Source organism: Spea bombifrons, chromosome 3, assembly GCF_027358695.1.
Source record: "Spea bombifrons isolate aSpeBom1 chromosome 3, aSpeBom1.2.pri, whole genome shotgun sequence".
In the NCBI taxonomy this organism is placed as follows: domain Eukaryota; kingdom Metazoa; phylum Chordata; class Amphibia; order Anura; family Pelobatidae; genus Spea; species Spea bombifrons.
In genome coordinates this window covers 98,474,488-98,497,147 of record NC_071089.1, presented here as the reverse complement: position 1 = coordinate 98,497,147, position 22,660 = coordinate 98,474,488, and the positions used below count along the sequence as shown (strand labels likewise).

At 36.7% G+C, this 22,660-nt stretch overlaps 1 protein-coding gene across 1 annotated transcript in view; it reads right to left on the bottom strand.

Annotated features, from left to right (window-relative positions):
• Positions 1–1,006: 1,006 nt before the first annotated feature.
• CLSTN2 (calsyntenin 2) overlaps positions 1,007–22,660 on the bottom strand; it is a 329,838-nt gene continuing 308,184 nt past the window's right edge. Inside the window, exons 10-17 of the mRNA XM_053460671.1 lie at positions 16,412–16,578; positions 15,344–15,492; positions 11,096–11,316; positions 9,767–9,937; positions 9,201–9,346; positions 7,386–7,503; positions 5,821–6,005; positions 1,007–2,228 (exon numbers count right to left, since the gene is read on the bottom strand). Of these exons, the coding sequence (XP_053316646.1) occupies positions 2,007–2,228; positions 5,821–6,005; positions 7,386–7,503; positions 9,201–9,346; positions 9,767–9,937; positions 11,096–11,316; positions 15,344–15,492; positions 16,412–16,578 (1,379 nt within the window). The 3' untranslated portion in view covers positions 1,007–2,006. The remainder of the gene's footprint in view (positions 2,229–5,820; positions 6,006–7,385; positions 7,504–9,200; positions 9,347–9,766; positions 9,938–11,095; positions 11,317–15,343; positions 15,493–16,411; positions 16,579–22,660) is intronic.

Below are 22,660 nucleotides of genomic sequence, written 5' to 3'. Positions count from 1 at the left end.
TCCGCTACACTATACCAGATGTACAGAGAAAACCTCACCAGCGAACCCTCTTCCGCTGAAATGTCATGTGTAGTGTGACAAATGATCACATGACCTAAAAATCACCATGCACATGCCACGACGGGTCACAGAAACACATTTGTTTCTGCAGGAGTTTCCCCAGCAAAGTGCTACTCTCCACCAAGGTTTCACCAGTCAATGAACCATAATATAAGTCTCTTTTTTTCTTGAACATCTCCCTATCCCATGTTAGTAAAATTTTATTTTAGTTCATGTTTACATAAGGTATTCATGGTTCTGATGTATTAATTTCTGGCTTCACAAAAATCCAGTTTATAAAAAGTTACTTGACATGAAGATATGATTGATTTGGGCTAAAAAGAAGAGGTCTAGTGGGTACGTTGTGCTGAAAACCTATTACATACTTTAACTCCAAGCAGAATTCCCTCTACGTTGCATTACCAGCCTGCAGTAGCAGAGGCATCAGTAAAGCAATAAACACCGTCACTACATACACATTTATTGGCATAACTTGCTCTTTATATATTTTCAGACTTATTTTCTTTCTACCAATTTGTACTTTTGTGGGTGGGTCCTTACCTACTTGCAATTTTGTAGTTTTTGGGGGAGTTCTACATATAGTTAAAATGATATGTATATCTAATATATACAGTATACACCTATATAATATAATGTATACCTATATATACAGGAAGTTTTCTTTAACCATAATTATTCACTGGAATAACCTTAATATGAATTGTAAAATGTTGTGACCCCCCAAAGTTTCCAAAGGGAACCCTTCTTTAACAGCTAAATGCATTGACCATGTAGTTCACAGAGGGTAAGAGACACCAAATCTATCTACCTGGCTTAGTTCAGTGTGTATTATATATATAATACAGTGCTCGAGGGTCAAAGGGGTAACGCAAGTTGCATAAACCTGCATGTATTTGCATACCACTCAACAAGCAATTGTAATCTTCACTAAAATTTGCCTGCCCGCTCGTTTTAGTGAATAGATCACTGTTTATGGAGGACTCATAGCTGTATATACAAATTAGAAAAAATAGCATTTTCCACTCATTTTGGTATCATTCTCATAAATTAAAATCAGCCATATACACAGACATATGATTAACATTGAGACATTTTCTGTTGTGTGTGTTTCACATTGGTACATGCGCAGATGCATAAGCAGAGGTTGAAAAAATTCTAAACAATACTTCCCAAGAAACTGAAATTCAGAAGATTTTACAACCTTATTTGGTCTGGCCTCAGACCGGAACGGAGCCTTGTTATAAAACAAATCGACGGGGACACTAGGTACAGTTCAATAACCAAAATCTCTCTTGTATGAAAAAATAGCATTGACAAAAAAAATCAATGGATTGATTGACAGGACATTGATCAAGGTTTTATCTTGCATGCATAACCAAATCAAAATACATTTGACTTGTATTCATGACGTTTACATGTAAGTATTACCCCTTGGCTATTGGAAGAGGCTGCAACATATTATAAGCTCTGCGTTGTTTAGTTAATATAGCCTTATAAGTAGTTCAAGAAGAGGATAACTTTTCAAATATATTGACCTAGAATTACCTTTTTTAGTTAGGTGCCACAGAAGCCTATTTCTGTTTGTTTTTTGTATTAAAAAAAGCCGTGTTTCAGTTTATGCAGTCTCAGCCAAAAGCAAATAGGTTTACAGTGCTGCCAAGTTCAAAGCCAATTTTTGGCAGCTGTTGACAACTTGGGATTCTAGTCCTGATTCAGATCCCTTGAAATCTAGTGCACATCCTGTCTTCCTACCTGTATGCAAGACACCACCAAACTACAAAAGGTTTCACTATGACTAGCCACTCTTTTTTGTCTTTTGCCAACAACTGAAGAGCTCAGTGCCCATCAATGGTATTCCTGTCACTGAATCCAGAGTCTTTAACTAACTTGCCTCTGAAATAAATAAGATTTGTGTTTACAAAAGGAAGAGTAAGAAGAAGAAATCATTAGTACGTGAGTGTTAAACGACTCCATTCCAGCTTTCCTCTCCTTGCTGCATTGTGTTGCTTTGCCTTTAATTGGCTTTCAGCATCTTCATCCTCACTTTCCCCAGAGTCACCACTTGTGCTCTCTTCTTCCTCATCCTCATCATCTTCGGCGTCCTCCTCCTCTTCTTCTTCCTCTTCTTCTTCACTCTCTCCTTCTCCGGTAACATTTGTATCATATTTCTAAGGGAAGCATTTATAAAAATGTTATAATTAAGGTATACTTTATCAATAATGACACATATTACCACTTTTAAATTTATACTACTAAAAAGCTGTAATGAAAGTATTTAAAAAATGAACCTAACACTGTAAGAGAATAGGAGAAATTAGTTTAGTGAAAATGCGCAGGTGCCATCTCTATCTTTAGAATGTTTGCTGAGATTTTGGAAACTCAAGAAGCAGATTATAGAAGTATAGTTATAGGGATTTGCCCTATGGGTTTGCTATAGTTGTAGGCTTTTGCCCTTTGGAAGGGACAAGCCAGAATCCTGCTCTCCTTCACACTTGTGGTCTCTGGATTGCTGAGAAAAGCAGAGTGCTGGGATATGACATTATGTCATTACGCTCTGCTTCGTGAGCAGGAGCCCTACTTGCCCTACTTGCCCATACCTACGGTCGGCCCTGGACAAGGGGACATTTCTAAAGAACTATGCAAATTCTCTCCAGGCCTAGATATTAAATAACATAATAAGAAAGAAACCTGAACATTTACTATGATACAAAGAGTGGAACTATGAGACAGTTTGCAGGAAAGTTATGGCTTAACTCTCCCACTTTACTATACTTATGAAACACTAGCATGGAGTACTCAGTTGGTCCTGTATAATGTTTCATTCAGTGTGTGAGGAGACCTAGAAGAAGTTTTGCTGGCTTAACTATACATTATACTGGACCAGCCAATCTCTTCCTGCAGCAAAATATACTGAGGTTGGTTCTTCCAATGTATGTATAGTGAAGGGAGCTGACACACAGCTCTTCAGTCATTGGCATTCTACCAATGCTTCATTGCTCGAGAATCAGGGACTTGGTGAATGGAATCAAGTAATAGGACAGGAATGGGAGCAAAAAGGTTGCCACCATTGTTTTCCTACAGGTGGTTAGGACTGAGCACAATTTTCCTGAATTCCTTGAAAGTCTTAGTTGCTGCTTAACGCTCTGGTGTATTAACCAAATATAATTAGGCTAGACTTAATTGATTCCCTAATAGATGTAAACACAAAGAAAACACAGAAAGCAATTTTCTGCTGTTAAGCATTTAAATCCATTCCCCTCCCTTGGGCCAAATGCCCACAGTATACATTAGGTCTGTCCTGGTAAAAATAGAACTCATTATTTCAAGATTTTTGCAGGTATGAGCATTAAGACTGCATTTTCAATACTTTGTCATGAATTTGTTATTGGTATTTTAGATGATGATTGCAATACAAAAAAACTAAATTATATTTTTAAAAAGACTACAGTTTATGTATATTTATTTTAGAGACAGTATCACAAAATAGTGAGTACACCCCTCACATTTATGTCTCCAGAACTAAACCCTATTGAGCATCTGTGGGGCATCCCACAGAAGGTGGGGGAGGGCAAGATCTGTAATATCCACCAGCTCCGTGATGTGGTCATGGAGGAGTGGAAGAGAACTCCAGTGGCAACCTGTGAAGCTCTGGTGAACTCCATGCCCAAGAGGGTTAAGGCAGTACTGGAAAATAATGGTGGCCACGCACAATATTGACACTTTGGGCCCAATTTTGACACTTTTGTCGCCAAGGTTTAGACATTAATGGCTTTGTGTTGCGTTATTTTGAGGGGACAGCAAATTTACAGGCTGTACACTCACTACTTTACATTGAAGCAGAGTGTCATTTCTTCAGTGTTGTCACATGAAAAGATATAATAAAATATGGTATTTACAAAAATGTGGGGGGGGTGTACACACTGAAAGGGTTAAACAGTAATCAATCATGCCATGAAATAAGCACTTCACTTGATATAGTGTATTATTAACATTTTATATAAAACTTACTTAATACACATTCTTTTTTATGGACAAAGCTAAAGATCAACTTCTTTGGAATTCAAAGAAATTACATTTCTAATATAAAATCCTTTTTAGAAATGTAACACATGTAAAAGGAGAAACTGCTGGAGCCTGCGGGATATTATCATCAAAATTTTTCCAGAAAGGCATCCGACTATAATTGAAGTGAGAACTCTAGATATATGAGCTGAAAGAGATTAGGGAATCACAGAAAGGCAGCCGGAGATTTGCTGACTAAGGAAAAGAGGGATTCTGACGGCTTCAGATAATGCAAACTTATTAATATTTATGTTTTAGATTTCACACTGTGCACGGGATCCTGATTCTGATTTTACTTATGAATCTTTTTTTTATTTTTATCATTGGGATGAATGTTTATTTAACTTTAATTGGTAGTTTTATACATATTAGTTAAGAACATTTAAAGAGAAAATAATTGTGTATGTGAGTCCCTGTGATCTTACATGTCTAAGGTTACAGGTGAGGTTATGCAAACCATCACCCACCTTCCATTCCCCAAAATATAAAACTGAAATAAATATAAAACAAATGTAAAAAAATGAGAGGGGTCAACAGGAGTAGTACTGTCCACTTAGTACAGTCAATTAGATATGAGGTTTCCTGTTTTCCTCTTGCGGTAGATAAAGTTCTGTATTGTTCTGCCTAATTACTTGCCATGTAACTTATTGATGTAATGTGAGTGATTATTCATAAAAAACTTTTAATAAACTTTAAGTTTGAAAAGAGGTTTCTTAGGATCCCAAGTTTACAATGTGTGGTGCGACAGGGGATCAATCGAACCTCATCACCACATCACAATGGGAAAGTTGATTAAAAAAAACCCTAGAGGAGGCACCCCATCCCATGTCATGTCCAATGGGATGGCAGGGTAACAAAAATTAAAATAACTTGCCCTCCCTCTCGGCACCCACCTAATTTCTGACAACTCCCTCTGTCCAATAAGGTTGGGATGCATGGAGGGGGAGGGGTGTGCAAATCTCGAATTTTAACATGCAGAAGGCGGGGGGGGGTGTAGATGCTGCTAGAAATTATTTGAAATTGAGCCCTCATTTCTCTGACCAGATGATGGGAGGGAGGGGATATACTTGGACCCTATGCCACCAGGCGATTGTTGGAGGTTGTTGTCCCTTCCCCTGCTTTCATAGGAGGTCCTGAGAATTCCTTTTTTTATGGATATCCAGGGTTATAACTTCTAAGTAATGCTTGTCTAAAACTTCATTATTTATTGTTTCTGATTACTACAAATCTAAGTGATTTCTAACCTACTACCTGATAGATAACCTTACATCCAATATTAAATAACTGTAAAACATATTATAATATTTCAGTAGCTGGATGAGAGAAATTTGGCTCTAGATTACCCCAGGACTGTTGGGCACCGGGACATATGGTAACACTTAAATAACCAATTAAATCCTCTGTCCTTAAATCCTCTCTCTCGTCTTCATGCCCAACCTTCTAAATCTGCCAGAACCATCTTTATAGAAAAAGACCTGAAAGGAATACAGCGGGCTGAGTAATTATCTCACTGGCACAAACCTACGTTTATTTGTAAAAGACACAGATTGCTAATCCATGAACACAAACACTTTTTATTCACAATAACTCTGACAAGTGACAAATGACCTGTAGCTCTGAGAACGCTGCTTTATCCGAATACATGAACCAGAGAAACGTGCAAAGGGTTACTGTGTGTGTGTTGCAGACAGCTCGTACCTCCATAGGGTTTACTGTGATAGTCAGGGCAGAGTCATCCCAGTCCATATCGGTCTCTTTTGCGGTTTCTTTTCCCTGAATGTCTTGCTGGTGAACTGATCGCAGTCTGAAGATCCCAAGAACTATAATTATAACCAAGACACTGACACAAGCCACCAGAACAATCGCAGTGGCACCTGGAGAAACTGAAACCACATAAAAACGCATTAGGAATATGGTTGTTTTTATTTTTGTCTTCAATTTAAGTGAGTGAGTGTGAACCAAAAGAAGTGCAATCTCTGGTTTATTCATTTATTTACGGAAACCAAAATCTAGTTATTTTGTTTTCTTTAAACCAAAGTAGTAATTGTTATTATTTATTAAAATATTACCGTATACTTCTAAATGTGTAACATATAATGGGAGTAGAAAAACTGTATGGATACTCAACATCACATTTTCCATACCTACCTACCATCCTATTTTTAGTCACTTGTGCGCTATCTTGCCAAACTGCCTCGTTGTCACATTTTTTTGCAGGCCTTGGAGATCAGGTTTATTCTGTTAGAGCCCATACCTCCACTCAAGGACTAGAAATTGGACTAATTGGCCCTGGCACTTTAGAGCTAGCAACCCCCAGATGATACACGTGCGGCTGTAGCTTGGATATGTACAGCTGCACATTAAGTTTTTTACATTTTCACAGCATGTGACTCAATCTGCAATATTAGCAAGTATGCAGTCCTATCAGCTCCCAGTCCCCTGAGCATTTGCCGGTGTACCCGATGGATTGTGTGGGCCGGTCTAAAGTGCAGCTATGAATATGGCCACCAGTTGACACACAAGCCGTGCACTACAAGGTGGCTCTAATGCTAAATTATACGAGCATACCTCCATCCTATCTCCATCTATGCCCCTCCCTGCCCTTGACTCTATGCCTCCCTGCCTTAAACAACCCCTCCCAACAAACATATCCTACTTTGGGCACCTTAAATATTATGGGCTATGTATTTACGAGAAGTGCTAGACTGAGGATAAGGAGGCTACCCTGGTACATTAATGCTGGTAGACCATCTAATGACGAAAGCGTGGCAGATGGCTGGTTATGATAGGCTGCATGTTACATCTTTATGCTTACCTAGCGTGTGTGTTTATGCTTACCTAGCGTGTGGCAAGTCACATCCTGCAGGCAGCCACATGCAGCGGCAGATTGGGCGAGTACGGTGCATTGTCGGCCAGTGGCATACCAGACTTTTGCAGATGTGCCAGATGGTCGATCTAGGCTAGTGTACCATTTCAATTTGGCCTTTTGTGACAATTTCTAAACGCTTTACAATCTGTGTTATACTTTGACAGCTGGAAATATATACTTTATGTACATCTTGGCCTTTGCAATAGGTGAATAAGATGTTTTTTTTTAATCTCATCACCTCTGCAATATACTGTATGTTAATATCTATATATTCTTTTTGGGTCATGCACACACAATAAGCTTCTCATAATAATTTGCCAGCAACTCCTAATTGTTATGCAAAGTCTGTGTGAGATGGCGCATGAATAATTTAGCCTGTTTTATTCATACATACCCCTTGTTTCATGCCCTGAGAGGTCAGTGCTTGGCTGCTGGATAGATTGTACAAAGTGTGGTTGTACTGCCATGTGATTAATGTGTTCCATGAAATTTGAATTGTGCAGTATGTTGACCTACAAAGGGAGACAAGAGGAACATAACAGTAAGTATATGATTTTTTTTTAAAGATAGTAACATTCAAACTTCCTACTGTTCGAAATTAATCAAACCATGTGTTACACTTACTATCTTAAAACTAACTTAACCAACTGATATATGGACGCCTATTTATTACTCCTTATTATTATTATTAATGTGTTGTGTAATTACTCCATGTGCATTTCTAACCTTTTCTTATGTGTATTTCTAACTCTTTCTTAGTTTGCCACAGAGACCGAGGGTGGTAGATAAATGGAACGGCCTCCCATCCGAATTGCTAGAGGCTAATACAGTGTGGGAATTTAAACATTCTTGGCATAAAGCTATTCACAAGATGAATGGCAAAAAAGAAAGACTTCTCTTAAATGGGTTTCAGCTTAATCAGCAGCTACCTCAGCACCGGTTGAGGTTTCTCAGCACAACAGAAATAGATAAAAATAGATATTGGTGGGAGCGCTTACAAAGTAATTTTCTCTATGTAGATTACAGTACTTTTTAAGCGCCCCCACCGATATCTACTTTTTATCTATTTCTATAAAGCTATCCTAACTCTAATACAGGGCCGAGGACTGATTAAGGTCTGAGTACCTACATAAAAAATGGGCAGACTGGATGGGCCAAATGGTCTTATGATCTAATGATCTGCGCTACAATGCCCTATTCTCCATAAAAGAACAATGAGTTAGACTTCCAACTATGTTTACAGCACTGGGTTTTTAGACATGGGTTGGAAGATAAAGGTCAGGGCATACATGGTAGCCCTGTTCCTTTCTACATATGCTTTGACCATTGTTGCGCTACGGAATGTGATGGTCGCTTTATAAAGCAATAAATAATAATAATAATTGTTACTGTCCTCCTCTGATTTTTCCCATTTTTTCCAAATGCCCCCTTCCATAGCCATTCATCAAATAATACAAGAAGACCTGAATGTACATCCAACCCTGACAGTATGTGCACCTCTCGAGAGGCTAATCAGGCAGATCCATGATCTACCAGCCTTGTCTGGTGACAGCTGAGATGAATATAAACATTGTCAATCTGAAAGCCAATGCATTCAATACAATCATCATTGACCCGTTTTCCAAGTCTGTCATATGCACACACAGCACCCAATAAAATGCTTATTTGTAAGGTAATTAAACAGATTATCAAATAGTATATTCCAGTTTTATGGTTTAACATATTTCTCCATCTGATATTCAGTAGAGTGGTTTGGCTATAAAGTTTTTATTTACTTGTTGATTATCAATGGCACTTTTTATAATCTTGTTTTAGGAATTATTTTTGTCTCACCAGGCCACATTATAATTAATCGAGCATGCATCTTAACATTGTCTTCTATTTGTTTACCTTTTAAAATGCTTTGATTTGGGCAAACAGTTACAGTATACTGCATTTCTGACTTTCTTTAACTAGTAGGGTTAAGGCAAACACTTTACAGATAATGTTGCCCAAGGTTCTGGGGCTCCATTTAATGTAAAATAAATGACCTTGTTTACATGGTATAACGTAAATATATGATTTTTCTTAAAGCCTTCCCTATAATGTATATGTATAATGTATGATGTTGTTCTTGAAAATATCTTATAGCAAACATAAACACTTTTATCACATACTTTATTCTTAATAAGAGTGTAAAGTGTCTACAGAACAACAAGCTATACTGTACCTCAAGGTTAAACTCATTACTGGTATAACGGCCATTTAGTTCGGAACACTTGACTTTGAATTTGCGTCCAAACATAGAAGATGAATCCCAGCTCCGATAGCGCACCTGCCTTAATACATCCTCGTAGCTTTTCATTGTGTCCACACCTATGGGAAAGAAGGATAAACCCATAGTCTCCAGCAGTTAATGCACAATAGTTTATCAACAACTCTAGCTTTCCAGTCTACAATCCACTTCCTTTCTTCTCACTTCTCTTCAGGTTGCCATAAGATGAAGGGCACCCTAGTGGGCTGGTATAGTCCAGATAATCCTATGAGAGGTAGTCAGTACAGATGCATTAAATGGTATGATAAGGATGGTTCCTGATACACATAGTGTTCACCACCCCATGTCTGTCTAATATATATATATATCTGTCTTCGATATCACATGAGTATACAGAACTACTATCACAGCCAAAAATAGCACCATATTTATAGCGCCTTCTTCTCATTCGAGAAAAAAGCCTTCAGTATGGGGGTTATTCTGTATTATTTAATTGGTAGGGGATTATATCAAATACATACCATATATTGAATATCCCTTTGTTGAATTGGTAGCATCCAGATTCTTCCCTGTTAAAGCCATGCAGTCGAGCTCCAAACACTCCTGTTTAGTGTTCAGCTCATCCCCATTGACCAAAATATCACAGACATCCAGGTGATGCAAAGTCTCCTCTACCACCACGGGGTTAAAGGCTGGCAAGGGAATTTAAACATGTAGCATTTATATATAGGTGAGTTAATGCAACACTAAACATGTCATGCTTATTCTTCATTGTAACATCGTAGTAGTGATTTTTCACTCAAAATTCATTTTACATTGAAAAGTATTAAAGTACCTGACACACTTGGACACTCTAACACCACCTATTTTGCTTGTGTGAATGGTCCAAGAATTACTAATAGCTGTACAAACTTTACAAAACATAAAACTACTGCTAGATAATATTAAAAAGTATTTTTAAGTTTTGATTATTCTTTTTATAACCTCATAACTCTTTTTGTATAGGGCTTCTAAAATGGTGAAACCTCCACTGAGTGTGGTCAACACGCTGTTAAGTAGTGAAGGTATTGATCATAGAAAGGACACTAAAGATATATGTCCATTGTTTTCAGTCTATTGAGGTGTCCAGAGTGAATTGTAAGAACTGGTCGCTCAGTGCCCATAATGTTAACCTTTCAATCACCTCAGTTAGTCGTAATTCATAATATAGTGCTGCAGGAAAACATATTATGAATTAAAATTCATTTTGCATAACAGGACCTCCTGCGAGGTACATTAGCATAGAGACCTAGACTTCAGATATGGGAAACATGTAATTATTTAAAACATAAATATGGAGCTGAAATAAGACAAGTATTATTCCGTTCAGGAAAAAAGTCTTCCTATTCCATCAGAGTAAGGACTGATACATTTCTGTAATTACATGGTCTCAAACACTATGTAAGCTTTGTGAATGTAAGAAGGAATATTTATTAAATTGCCAAGAATGATGCTATATAACTGCATAAAGAAAATCCTTAATTTATTGGACTAACATTAACAAGAGTAAATCCTACCACTACAGACCACGTAAACAATGTTGTAGATGAACAATGTTGTAGATATTAACTTGAAGGGTTATTCCCACAAATTATTTCTTACAAGATTTTATGATATGTAACATTAAAAGAAACTAAATGTATATTTAAACGAAAACTGGTTAGATGTGCATTCATACTAAGCATTTAATAAGTTGAATTGATCTTGTAATCATGAAGCCTAAATGAGCCACTACAGATCCATCCATTTCTGATTTCTGTCTGATTCCAACACATGTTGCGAGCTTTAGAGTTAGATAATAATTGACTTACACTTTCCGCTCTTCTTATCCAAGCGTTTTTCCATTTTGGTGACTGTGCTGACAATTTTAATATCTGGCAGCAAAATCACGCCGTTTCCATTCTCAAATTCTGAGGATGGCCGTGCAAAATGATCCATTCCACTGATTGTGATCTTTGGCTCGTTAGCCTGAAGAACCATGATGTATGCTTCAATATCTGGGATTGTAATGCACACATCTTCACCAAAGCATCTGAAATATATAACAACAAGGCTAAAATAAACAGGAACGCATTATCCATATAGCTAAACCATTGATTCTAATAGAAAAGTTACAGAATGCCAAAATGTGTGAAGTAATGGATATTATGTATATAGATCACACAGAACCCATCAATATGACATTTCTATAGGTGCCACAGAAGCCAACAGACTATTTTGTCTAGATCCATAATATATATTTTATTATTTTCTTTTAGGATATGTAGGTATTGTAGGCTTTTCAAAAAATAGTTAATGATTTAAACAACAAGGGGTAATTTCTAAGTCTACTTCAGTTGAGTTTCCAAAGATACGTCACTAGCCTTGTATGGGGTGCATTACATGATGCCACCTCAGATGGAAAAATGTGCGCTCGTTATTTCTTCTGTGGGAGTTAGCACCTTGACCAGGCAGAAAGATTTTTCAATATTTCACCCGCTCTCTTCATAAAAATAGATTTACAGACTCCCAAAGCAGCTTGTAAGGACAATTACATGCCATATTTTGCTGAAAGATCTCCTCTTAGGTTTAAATAAATTACAACGAGTAATATGAGTAATAAAAAACTAAAAAAAAATCTTCATGTGTCAATCTCTATCCTATAATATTCAACAAAAAGCTTCCGGGTAGTTGTTTCGTAGTGAATGGTAGTAGGTCTTTGGAGCATGTTCTCTATTTAAAATACATAAAAAAATCTGTGACAAATAGGTGGGAATTATATAAAAAGTGTTGAGCATAAATAAATTATACCAGGGTTGTAGAAATTCTATAAAGTGGGCGCAGTATTAAGATTAAGGACTGGGAGACCTAGTTCCATTAAATCATTTTATTGGTACAATATAATCTATTGGATTTCTAGAGCAAGAAGATTCATTGATTTTGTCTGCGTTGTAGATGGTGGGGCCAAGTTAAGCAATAGTGACAGGTTCAGCAATTTAATTATATCGACTTAATCAACTGTACTTAAGTGTTGCCGACCTTATAGATCAGAACTACTGTGCTGTACACACAAACAATAAGTGAAATATACGACAAACTCTGAATTAAATAATGATGCTTTCATGATGCCTGGTTCATTCAAAAATAGAAAATGTGTGCAAATCTTTAGTTGTTTTGTTTTGTACTGGACACGTCAAACAGCTCCTGCACCTTTTTGACACGTTACTTGTAATTAATAAATTTTCATGAACTAGCCTTATTGGATCCTCAGTTTTTCAGCGCGAGTGCTGTAAGTTCTTAAAATTCTTAAAAGCTCTGATCTACACCAACCTCCATCTTTTCTTTTCTTTCATCAAGTCACATACTCCAGCTTTCATATGATGTCCCCTTCTACCAAATATCCAACACCACATGGTCAGATGATCAGATCATATTACAGTAACCTCTGTAGTGTTCCCATCAGTTCCTGTATTGTCAACCTCATCATGCTCCCCCAAGCCCCTGCCAGGTCCACACAAGCCCCCGCAGTGTCCCCACCAGCGCCCACAGTGTCCCCTGCCATGTCCCTCCAACATCCCACCAAGTGCTTAGAGAGTGCAGGGCCTGGAGTACACCCTCGGAAAGTGAGCACCTGGGTGCAGTGCACCTGCTGCACTTGTCTTGAGACCCCCTGGGGGGGTATATATGTTTAAGTCTATGGTGTTAGTATGAGTGTATTGTTAGTATATGGTCTTAAAGTGAGTGTGTGTTAGTGTATGGTGTTAGAATTAATAACCAATATGTGGGGTATATTTCACTGTCCCTTTTCCAGCTGCACAGACAGTTGCCAATGATACAAGCGACCCTGGTTTGATATCAGGAGGAAAGTTCCAAGCATGTAAGTAAGTTGAACAGCAGCTGAGTAACGGTGTACAGGAAAAACTATTAATACCCTATTTATTTAATATTATGTACTATTAAGTGCATAAATAAAGGGGTAGGAATTGCAGAAAAGACCAATGGGCCTCCAAAAATCAAGGTCTCCTGGACTCCGTAACCCTCTAGGAACAGCTTTCTTCTTATGTATAATATCTATAGATATATATTCTTTGTTTTGTTTTATTTTCTAGGTCAGTGCACTTGTGTCCTAGATAGGCTGAACTTGTGGTTTTTGGAACCTTACTAACTATATGAGTTCTTAATGTTTCTGCTGATTGCCCTACAAATAAAATGCGCCAACACTTATCCTGTAAACACAATTTACTGACCAGCTGAATAACTAATAGAAAATTGTGCAATCTTAATAACAAGGCATTCAGGGACAAAGTTCTACACGTGAGAGGACCACCATAGTAAACAATTCAGTTCTCAAACTTTGTGCCAGATAAGTTCTTTATCAATATGGACACTGTCATTTAATCATATACAATATGGCACAAAGTGATCAATCAACTGGACAAGCAGAGTGTTACTTTCCCCATAAAACCATTTTTTTTATATTTGTCTCTCCATAATTTGGCTAGTTCAAAGCCATTTGCTTCCGGGGTTAATCTTTAGCACAATCAATACGTAAATAGCTAACAGGCATTTAATTAATATTTTAGCAGCAAAGCTGACTGCAAGTTAATTAGATGGTTCTGCGTTTAATTGTTATCACCGCTAACATATGGTGCTCTACAGTAATATATATCTACAATACGCAGCTTACAGTAATAGAGATCTTGTTAAAAGTCAATCCAAAGCTCTTCAGATTCATTTAGAAATTCTGATCACTGTGAAAAATACATGATACCGTACAAAGAAATCTTCATCTTTGGTGAGGACAAACTATGAACGTGATAGGATCTGAACAATCCTTTATGTACTCAAGCAGTTAAGGGAGGATAATCAATCAATAAACAATACGGAGGTTTCAATTACAAACACCTTGATTGTACTGTATTCTTGATGGAATTGAATTAAACACATTTAATCTAGATGTCATTTGTAACATTGTGGACTGGCTCCAGAGAGGGCAACTTTGCCAAATGATAAGTTTACAAAAGGGATTGCTAAATCTGGTTAACCTTGACATATATTATAATTTATCTAATAGTCCTTGTGCTTCTATACAGCAGGTTTGGGAAAGGGTCTTGTATTGCAGGTCATAATCCCCAGCGTCAGGTTCAATCAAGGTTGGAGAATGGTCAGAAAAGAGAAGACGTGGCAGATGTGGACAACTGTATTTATACATCCGCTTACATCCGCTTACATGTAGAGACAGAAGATGTGAGCAACAATGCATCCAGTCAATCTCTTTTTTTAATATATATTGAACTATCATTGAGGTTTCACTATACACCTGGAGTTCAGATGTATAATGACTAGACGGATGCATTCTTTTTCATCTGAACTCTATTTTTTAAAGAAAATACAAAAAAGGAGGCCATCTCGGACGAAACTTGCCAAAACGAACTGCAAAAGTTCCAAAAAAGTTGTCTTGATTTGTCCATTTCTCGCCATGTATAAGCCGCCATTACAAACCATTTTGGCGTCATTACAAGGCGTTTTGGTGCTCGTCGATGAGGTAAGGTGGGAAGGAACTGTATCTAGGAGGGTACATATCAGACTGAAGTAGCCAAGAAATTATAGGATCTCATTGATGGTTATATCTGTGATTGATGGGTCCAACAATCTGTGGGAGTTTTTCCTTACTTTTTTCACTCTGGCCAATCAGCATTTACAAGCGGAAGGGACAAGCATTAGATATGTAAGTGTGCTGACGCCATGTCAACTTGTCAGTAGCAGCCGTTACAGACTGATGGGAGTTAAAGTGTCAGATGGTGACATTCCAAATAAAAAAAAAGGGCCACAAGTTGCGTCAGAAAACGAATGCGGCAAAAAAACTAAACAAGAACTTTGTCTGAAGCGATTTTGCTTGCCATGCACACGTCTAATAATGACTGGATTAGGTTTACAAATTTTTCTTCTGGAATAAGGGAGTGTTATATACTACACCGTTTCACACCACCACCAAGCCATTTCTACCTCTGATTATGCAGGTGTTGATACAATATATTGTAAAATAAGGCTAGCAGAAAAGCTAAACAGATAAAACTTACTGGACTTTGGATGAGACTTTTATCCGTCTTTTGCCAGGAGTTGGCGACTGTCGAGAGTTGATATACGAGACCTTGCGGAGTGCTAGATTTATACTGTCAATGTCTTCACCTTCCATTATAAGGATGGATTGAGATGGATTGAAGTGATACTAAGAGAGAAAGACAAGTCAAGGACTGAATTGTGAAAAACCAACCCCACAAATTTGGAGGACCCTAAAAAGACGGTCACTCTAAGCAATTTAATGCAGCACAAACCTCTGCACTTTATAGATTCACTGTCAAATATCATAGTATGTCATTGGCTATAAAACATTTTCCTGTGCCATTTAATCTGCAATGCTCCATGTTATAGCAAATGCCAGACAAAAGCAATATCCTGGCTAAAGAGTCCGTTTATGAACCGCAGAATAGTCTTCGAAATGGGTTTTTAATAAGAGAATAAACAAACAAACAAATAAGAACATAAGTAAATTCAATGTACATATTACCTACGTATTTTATTATATATTTAAGCTACAGCAGGGTATTTTTTTAATTGTTTATTGTGTTTATTTCTGTTTGATTGAAGTTGCAGCGCTTAAGCAAAACATTCACTGCACTCTTAAGAAAAAATTATTTCTTCTCAATGTATAATAAAATAAAATATAGGTACTTTCCATTTTTAGAGCTAACACCAGCATATATATATATATATATATATATATATATATATATATATATATATATATATATATATATATACATATATATATATATATATATAGGCACAATTTCTCGGGACTGAGCTAGCTGTGCTTAGGAGCTAGCCCCAGATTGTCTTAATTGGCCAGTGAGAAGAAGGAGACGTGAGCAACGAGCGGATGTAGTCAAATGCAACTACAGGGCTTCACCAGGAGACTCCGGGTCAATCCAATAGAGTTCCCAGGTATCACACGGCATGTGATATATCTGAGCCTATAAGTAGGAGGTATGATACATAGTGTTGCTTAAAGAAACTGATCAATACAAACGAATATAGTGTATATCCCAAGATCTACTCCCATCTTAAAACACGGCATGGCATATTACCTTTAGCCCTGGACCTAAATTCTCCAGGGAATTGATGTCCAGCCCTTCCTTACAGGCTTGCAAGCAAGAAATCACCTTTTGGCTTTCAATTTTACCAGGGCGTAGCATTAGGCCAGCAATACTTCCATGGAAGTACTGAGCAAATTTTGGCTTTGTAACTTCTCCACCTGTCAAGAAAAACAACATTCTTTTGTTACTAGGCTCATTCAAGATAAATTATACATATTACACATACACACATACATTATTCTTTTAATAAACACACTGTGGAGTTTCTGTCTTTTTGTAATCTCTCGTATTCATGCTCCGTTATTTTGTTTCTTTATACTTAAACATGCATTTAATATACACATGTACAGATTATATATATAAAGGCAATTTTCTGATCTACATTTTTGAATTGTTATAAAGTCCATAAAAAACAAAATCTGACTTACATACCTTATCTACTTTGCTGTTTGCTTTTATGACATGTAAATTCCCAATTTTATGTGGTGTATAGTTTATGGTAGTACACCTGGATAGATATATTGGAAACTCTGGGATACACGGGGTAGGGTGTGTGTGTCACGTAAGAATTAAATAAATCAGTCATCCAAATGGAGCATTACTGTGTTTTAATAATGCTGAATGAGATTTTAACAAAGTCTGCTGGAGTACAGGTTTAAATATACCTTTATTACTACTATTGCTCAGGGGTTAGTAATGCAGTAAGATGATTGCGGTTTAAAATGACTGCATACAAAAAAATAACTTCAAACATGAATCCGGTTCTCTCTGCAGCCCCTCATTCCTTGGTCTAAACCTCTAACCAAGGATACAATGAGCTAGAACAAAATAGATTATTATTAATCTTCTTTTACTTCCACCATCCCCCATTCTCTATCAATAAACATATTGTGTCTGCTTATCTTTTGTTCCCGGTGTTATGTATTGTGTACTTGTAATAAAGAGTTGTTGTGGTCTTCCTATCTGGAAGACAGAAGGTGCTAATTACAGGAAGATGGATCAAAGCAATCTTTTACCGGCTACATATTTAAAACATAAATACGTTGTTAACGGAGTGGTATACTACTCACAGAGGAGCTGAATACAAAGATGAACAGCTGTGTGAAGGATGCATTGGGTTTTACAAACATCCTAAAGGATTATTTACATACATATATCCACTCTCTGCTATCAGAAATTACATTCCAGATTTACTATAGAGCCATAGCTCCTGAATTAAAAAAACAACATTTGTCAAATGCAGATTTGTGTAGTTTATTATTATACATAGATGCATATGCTATAAATGATTTTAGAATCTGTCTGTAGGAATTTATGCCCATTCAGCCAAAACAGCATTTGTGAGGTCAAGCACTGGTGTTAGATGAAAACTTCTGGCTCGCCATCAGCATTCCACTTCATCCAAAGGTCAGGGCTCTGTGCAAGACCACTTAAGTTCCTCCACACCAAACTCATGCAACCATGTTTTTACGCTTTATGTACTGGGCCACGGTCATGCTGGAACAGGGAAAGGCCTTCCCCAAATTATTTCTACAAGTTGGAAGCATACAATTGTCTAAAAACATTATGGTTCACTGGAACTAAAGGGCCTAGCTCAAAACCTGAAAAACATCCCCAGACCATTATGCCTCCTCCACCAAAATTTACTGTAGGCACTATGCATTCCGGTAGGAGGCTTTCTCCAGGCATCAGCCAAACCTAGACTACAGATGTCAGATTTCCACATAGTGAAGTGTGATTTTATCACTTCTGAGAACTGCTTCAGAGTCCAGTGGCTGTAGCTTTACACCACTCCAGCCAATGGTTAGCATTGCCCATAGTGATCATTGGCATGTGTTCAGCTGCTCTGCCATGGAAACCCATTTCAAGAAGCTCCTGATGCACAGCGCTTGTGCTGACGTTGCTTCCAGAGGCAGTTTGAGACTCTGCAGTGAGACATGCAGTAAGAATCCTATGAAATGTACCATTTTCTAAAGTAATAAAAGGTGACTGGCACTCAGTCTGAAAATGTTTATTTTTTATATTGCAGCCAATGGTATGGTCCAATCAGCAAGAACATTTGCATGACCTCTTTCTAAACTTTGCAACAGAATCATCATGAATACCCAACTCTCATAATATATATGTAATCTTATAAAGATGGAAATGTTATTATAGGATCAGCAGGTCAGTCAATATTTACATATTTATTCTGCATTCAAAATAGTCTTTAAATCCGCCCAATAAGATGCAAGGATAGGGTTCATCAGCGTCTCCTTTATTTAACATACATTTTATTTCAGTAATAACTTTCTGCTAACTGTTCTTTTATGCCTAAGTTTTTAATGGCCAGAATGTCCTTGGTAGCACTGTTCTTAAAAAGTAAAAACAAAAGCAGGATGGATGACTGCTTTGAACCTTCATTAGCTAAGGCAATTAATTACATTAAATAATTCCGGTTGCTAACGTTCCTGTTTGTGTATTCTGTTATCATAACAGCTACAACAAATACAGATAAAGCAAAGCAGTGACCTCGAATGTCTTTAAAAAATCATACTACCTACTCTACGCAGCTAACTATATTATTTCTAAGGTGTTAATATGAGGGGGTTTCTTTGGGAGCAATTTGCATCAAAATGCACTTTAAAGAGGAATTATTATATTCACCCCTTTAACTAAATTTAGTTATCAAACTGCATTTGGCTTGTGGTTTTTGTTTTTAGTCAATGTTATTGTTTAGGTAACATCTGGCTTTAAATTAAGGGACTATTTTACTTCAGGGAACATCAAATCAGTCAAAATTCTAATTAGCATAACTGAATAATTTTCTGTCCTGTGTTAAAACCCTCCTTCTCGCTCTGCCTTACAAAGGCTCCTTGAACCAGCAGCATCTTAACAATGGGGGAGAAGTAACTTAGTTGGGGGGATAGTCATGAGAAATGGATGTTAAGATGGCTACTCTCCACTGAGTTTCTAATACATATTTATTGCTTATTTCCATCTGAAAGCTCACACGTATAGACAAACACAATGTGTAGTAACATACATACAATGTTAATCTTTCATGTCTTTATTAAACACACCAACTAAACATTCACAGTGCTGTTGGAAAAATCAAGTGAACTACTTTGGCAGCAAGAACCTCAAGCAATCACTTCCGGTAACTGGGGATCAGACGTTCACAACGTTTCGGAATATTCTTATTATTAGAATATTCTTTCTTACAGAGATCTCTTGAGGTCATTCCACAGCATCTCTAATGGGTTAAAGTCTGGGTTCTGACTAGGCCACTCCAAAAGGTGGATGTTCTTTTCTTAAAACCATTCCGTGGATTTACTTTGATGTTTAGGGTCATTCTCCTGCTGCATGGCCTAACTTCTACAGAGCCAGAGCTTCATCATGTGGACACCCACCCTGACATTATCCTGTATGATGCCTTTGTAAACTTGGTGATTCATTTTCATTGATAGGAGTACAGGTTTGCTAAATCGTGACTCCAATTATGTTTTGTAGAAGTGATTAGCCTAGGGGTACATATAGTTTTTCCAACCCACACTTTAAAGGTTTGAATGATGTATTAAATATGGGGTAGTTAAAATAGATTGTGTTCATCATTGTAACTCAGATGAAGACAAATTTATACATAAAAGTTGATAATTCCAAAGGTTTACTTAATTTTGGGTTTTTTTTCTTATATTCGTATATATATATATATATATATATATATATATATATATATATATATATATATATATTAACATAATGTGTAGTGTTTGTCTCCATCTATGAAAAGAAGCATTATTTTGAATACATAAGTGCAATTAGACTGAATTCATAGAATACCCACATCATACTTCCTATCATTATGATAAAAATGTCGAATTTAGTTAGTAAACCAAAGCATAGACATTTGTTTTCAGAGATGTGGTTATATTTAGGCCAATCCGTATCCCAGTGTCAGTGGCTATGATACCTGCTAGTCATCTATTTATGTAGCCTAATGGCAATGTAGAAATGAAATGCAACAATACATGTCAAGTTTTTTTCTGTTTATTCTTCTATGTCTGTGTTCCGATTCCTGACTGTTTCTTTATCACTCATATTATTTGCTTTCTTGTACATTGTTGGAAGAAAGCAAAATACTGGCAGTTCTAACTATACCAGGAGGAACAGGCCATTCACATGTGAAGACTTTACTACCCATCAAGATTATGGGTCTGTCTTCAGATAACACTGTTATTTAAGGTAGATGGTACCAACACATCTTTAGAGGTCTCAGCGGGTGATGTGTTAGCATTAGATGATTAGACCTGGGTTCCTTCTTTAATTAGCCACTTTTCGTTTCCTGAACCAGACTTACCTTGTCACTTTACATTTGTAGCTATTCAGCTCTATCATTTTACAAACATATCCATTACCATGTCATTTTTAAACAAATAAGTGATTCTGAAAATGGTACTATAAAAGTAACTTAATGAAATATTGTGTGAATCTGTTAAAGAGCCATTTCTTTACTGTCTCATATAAAGAAAAAATAGACAGCGCTTACAAATATACAATACCACCAACATAATATAAAAAAAATTGGGGGGGTATATACAGTATATATATGTATATGATATGGCTGCACATCATTAGACTTTTACAATATAAAACAATAAAGGAAAACAAAAAATACAACAGATCTGTTTTCAAATACTAGCATACATCATCTATAAATGTGCATTAAAAAGTTCCCTAACAAATATATAGTACTATTTAGATACACCTTTCCTCAGCTGCTTCAACGTCCACATTATCAGCTGCTCTGGATGCTGCCACAGCTGAGGAAGGTATATGAAACGTGTGGCATCTCTATTTCTGTGTCCTTAAACACCCTACCCAGTGGACAACAGCAGGGGAAGAGGTTGGTGTTATTTTAACATTTATTTAACATAAATTGGTTGGTTTGGTTATATTTTTAAGATCTATATAAAATACTTCATGTGTTATGGGAACTTATTGATGCACATATGGATTATGCATGCTAGTATTGGATAACTGTACTGTGCATTAGCACTCCAAACATATTGTATTTTTTTGCTTTTTGTTTTCTTCTATTTTTTTATATATCGTATATGTTATGCTTTATAAAAAATATTTTTATTTTGTATTGGTGGCATTATATATTTTTAAGTGTTGTATTTTTTCCTTATACGTTCTTAATAAAATGTATCCGCTCATGTCAATTTTACGGTGATAAAGTGAAGTTGGCTTGGCGTCATATAATCCCACCCTAAGGGGCCAATACATTTGTAATAATTTAGTGTTTTATTTCTGTAGCAGGCATCAGAAATAAGCAATATCCAGAACAACGTCATTAGAGGACAGGGGCGACCTTCATCCAAAGGCACTACTGCTATATAGAAGACAATGCCTTTAAATGTTTGGATTTTAAACAAATATAAACAGTTATAATAAACAATTATTTTATTTAATTAGCTATAGATATGTAAAATAAATCATAAAATCATAAAATATCAGTAAACTCCCCTGCACATGTGTTGTTATAAAATGTAATTAGAAAAAAGGGATTTCTCCATAATTGTTGATGTCCACTACCAAGTTATTATTCTACTATACAGATGTATGTATAGACTTCCAGCCAGAGCGGTACAGGCAAACACAGTACAGGAACTCCAAAAAAGCTTGGGATGTGCTATTCTAGTGGATTAAGTAAAAAGTCATCGAAAAAAGACATGGATCAGCCAGTTGGTTCATTTCTGTAGTTTCTATCTATACATCTGTGTAAAAAAATTATCCATTGTCGAAATGCTAATACACCTCACGCCCCATTGGATTGGTTAGCGGAAGTTTTTTCTTTTAGGTGTGGGCTTGCACTTTTCGCTAGGGGGTGGGGGGCAAGTACATCCAAGTGCAGATGTTTGTTACCAGTCCACCAATCCAGCTCATTTCTGTGTGACTTCAGTTATCTCCACTGCCCTCTAGAGGCACACATTTTACATGCAAACATAAAAGTATGCTAATTAAGTATTACATTTCTACCCATTTTACCAGCTGTGAGCCAGCTCCACTCTACTCCATACCTTCTAATTGTCCCGTATTTTAAATAAGTAAAAGGAAACAGAGATAATACAGTTAAACCATATATGATCAGATTATAGTGTTTGGGGTTTTTGGGGGGTTTGATATATTGTGAGTACAATATTTTAAACAGTTATTGGAAAGCCTTTACCAAAATATAAAAAAAAAACCAACTGT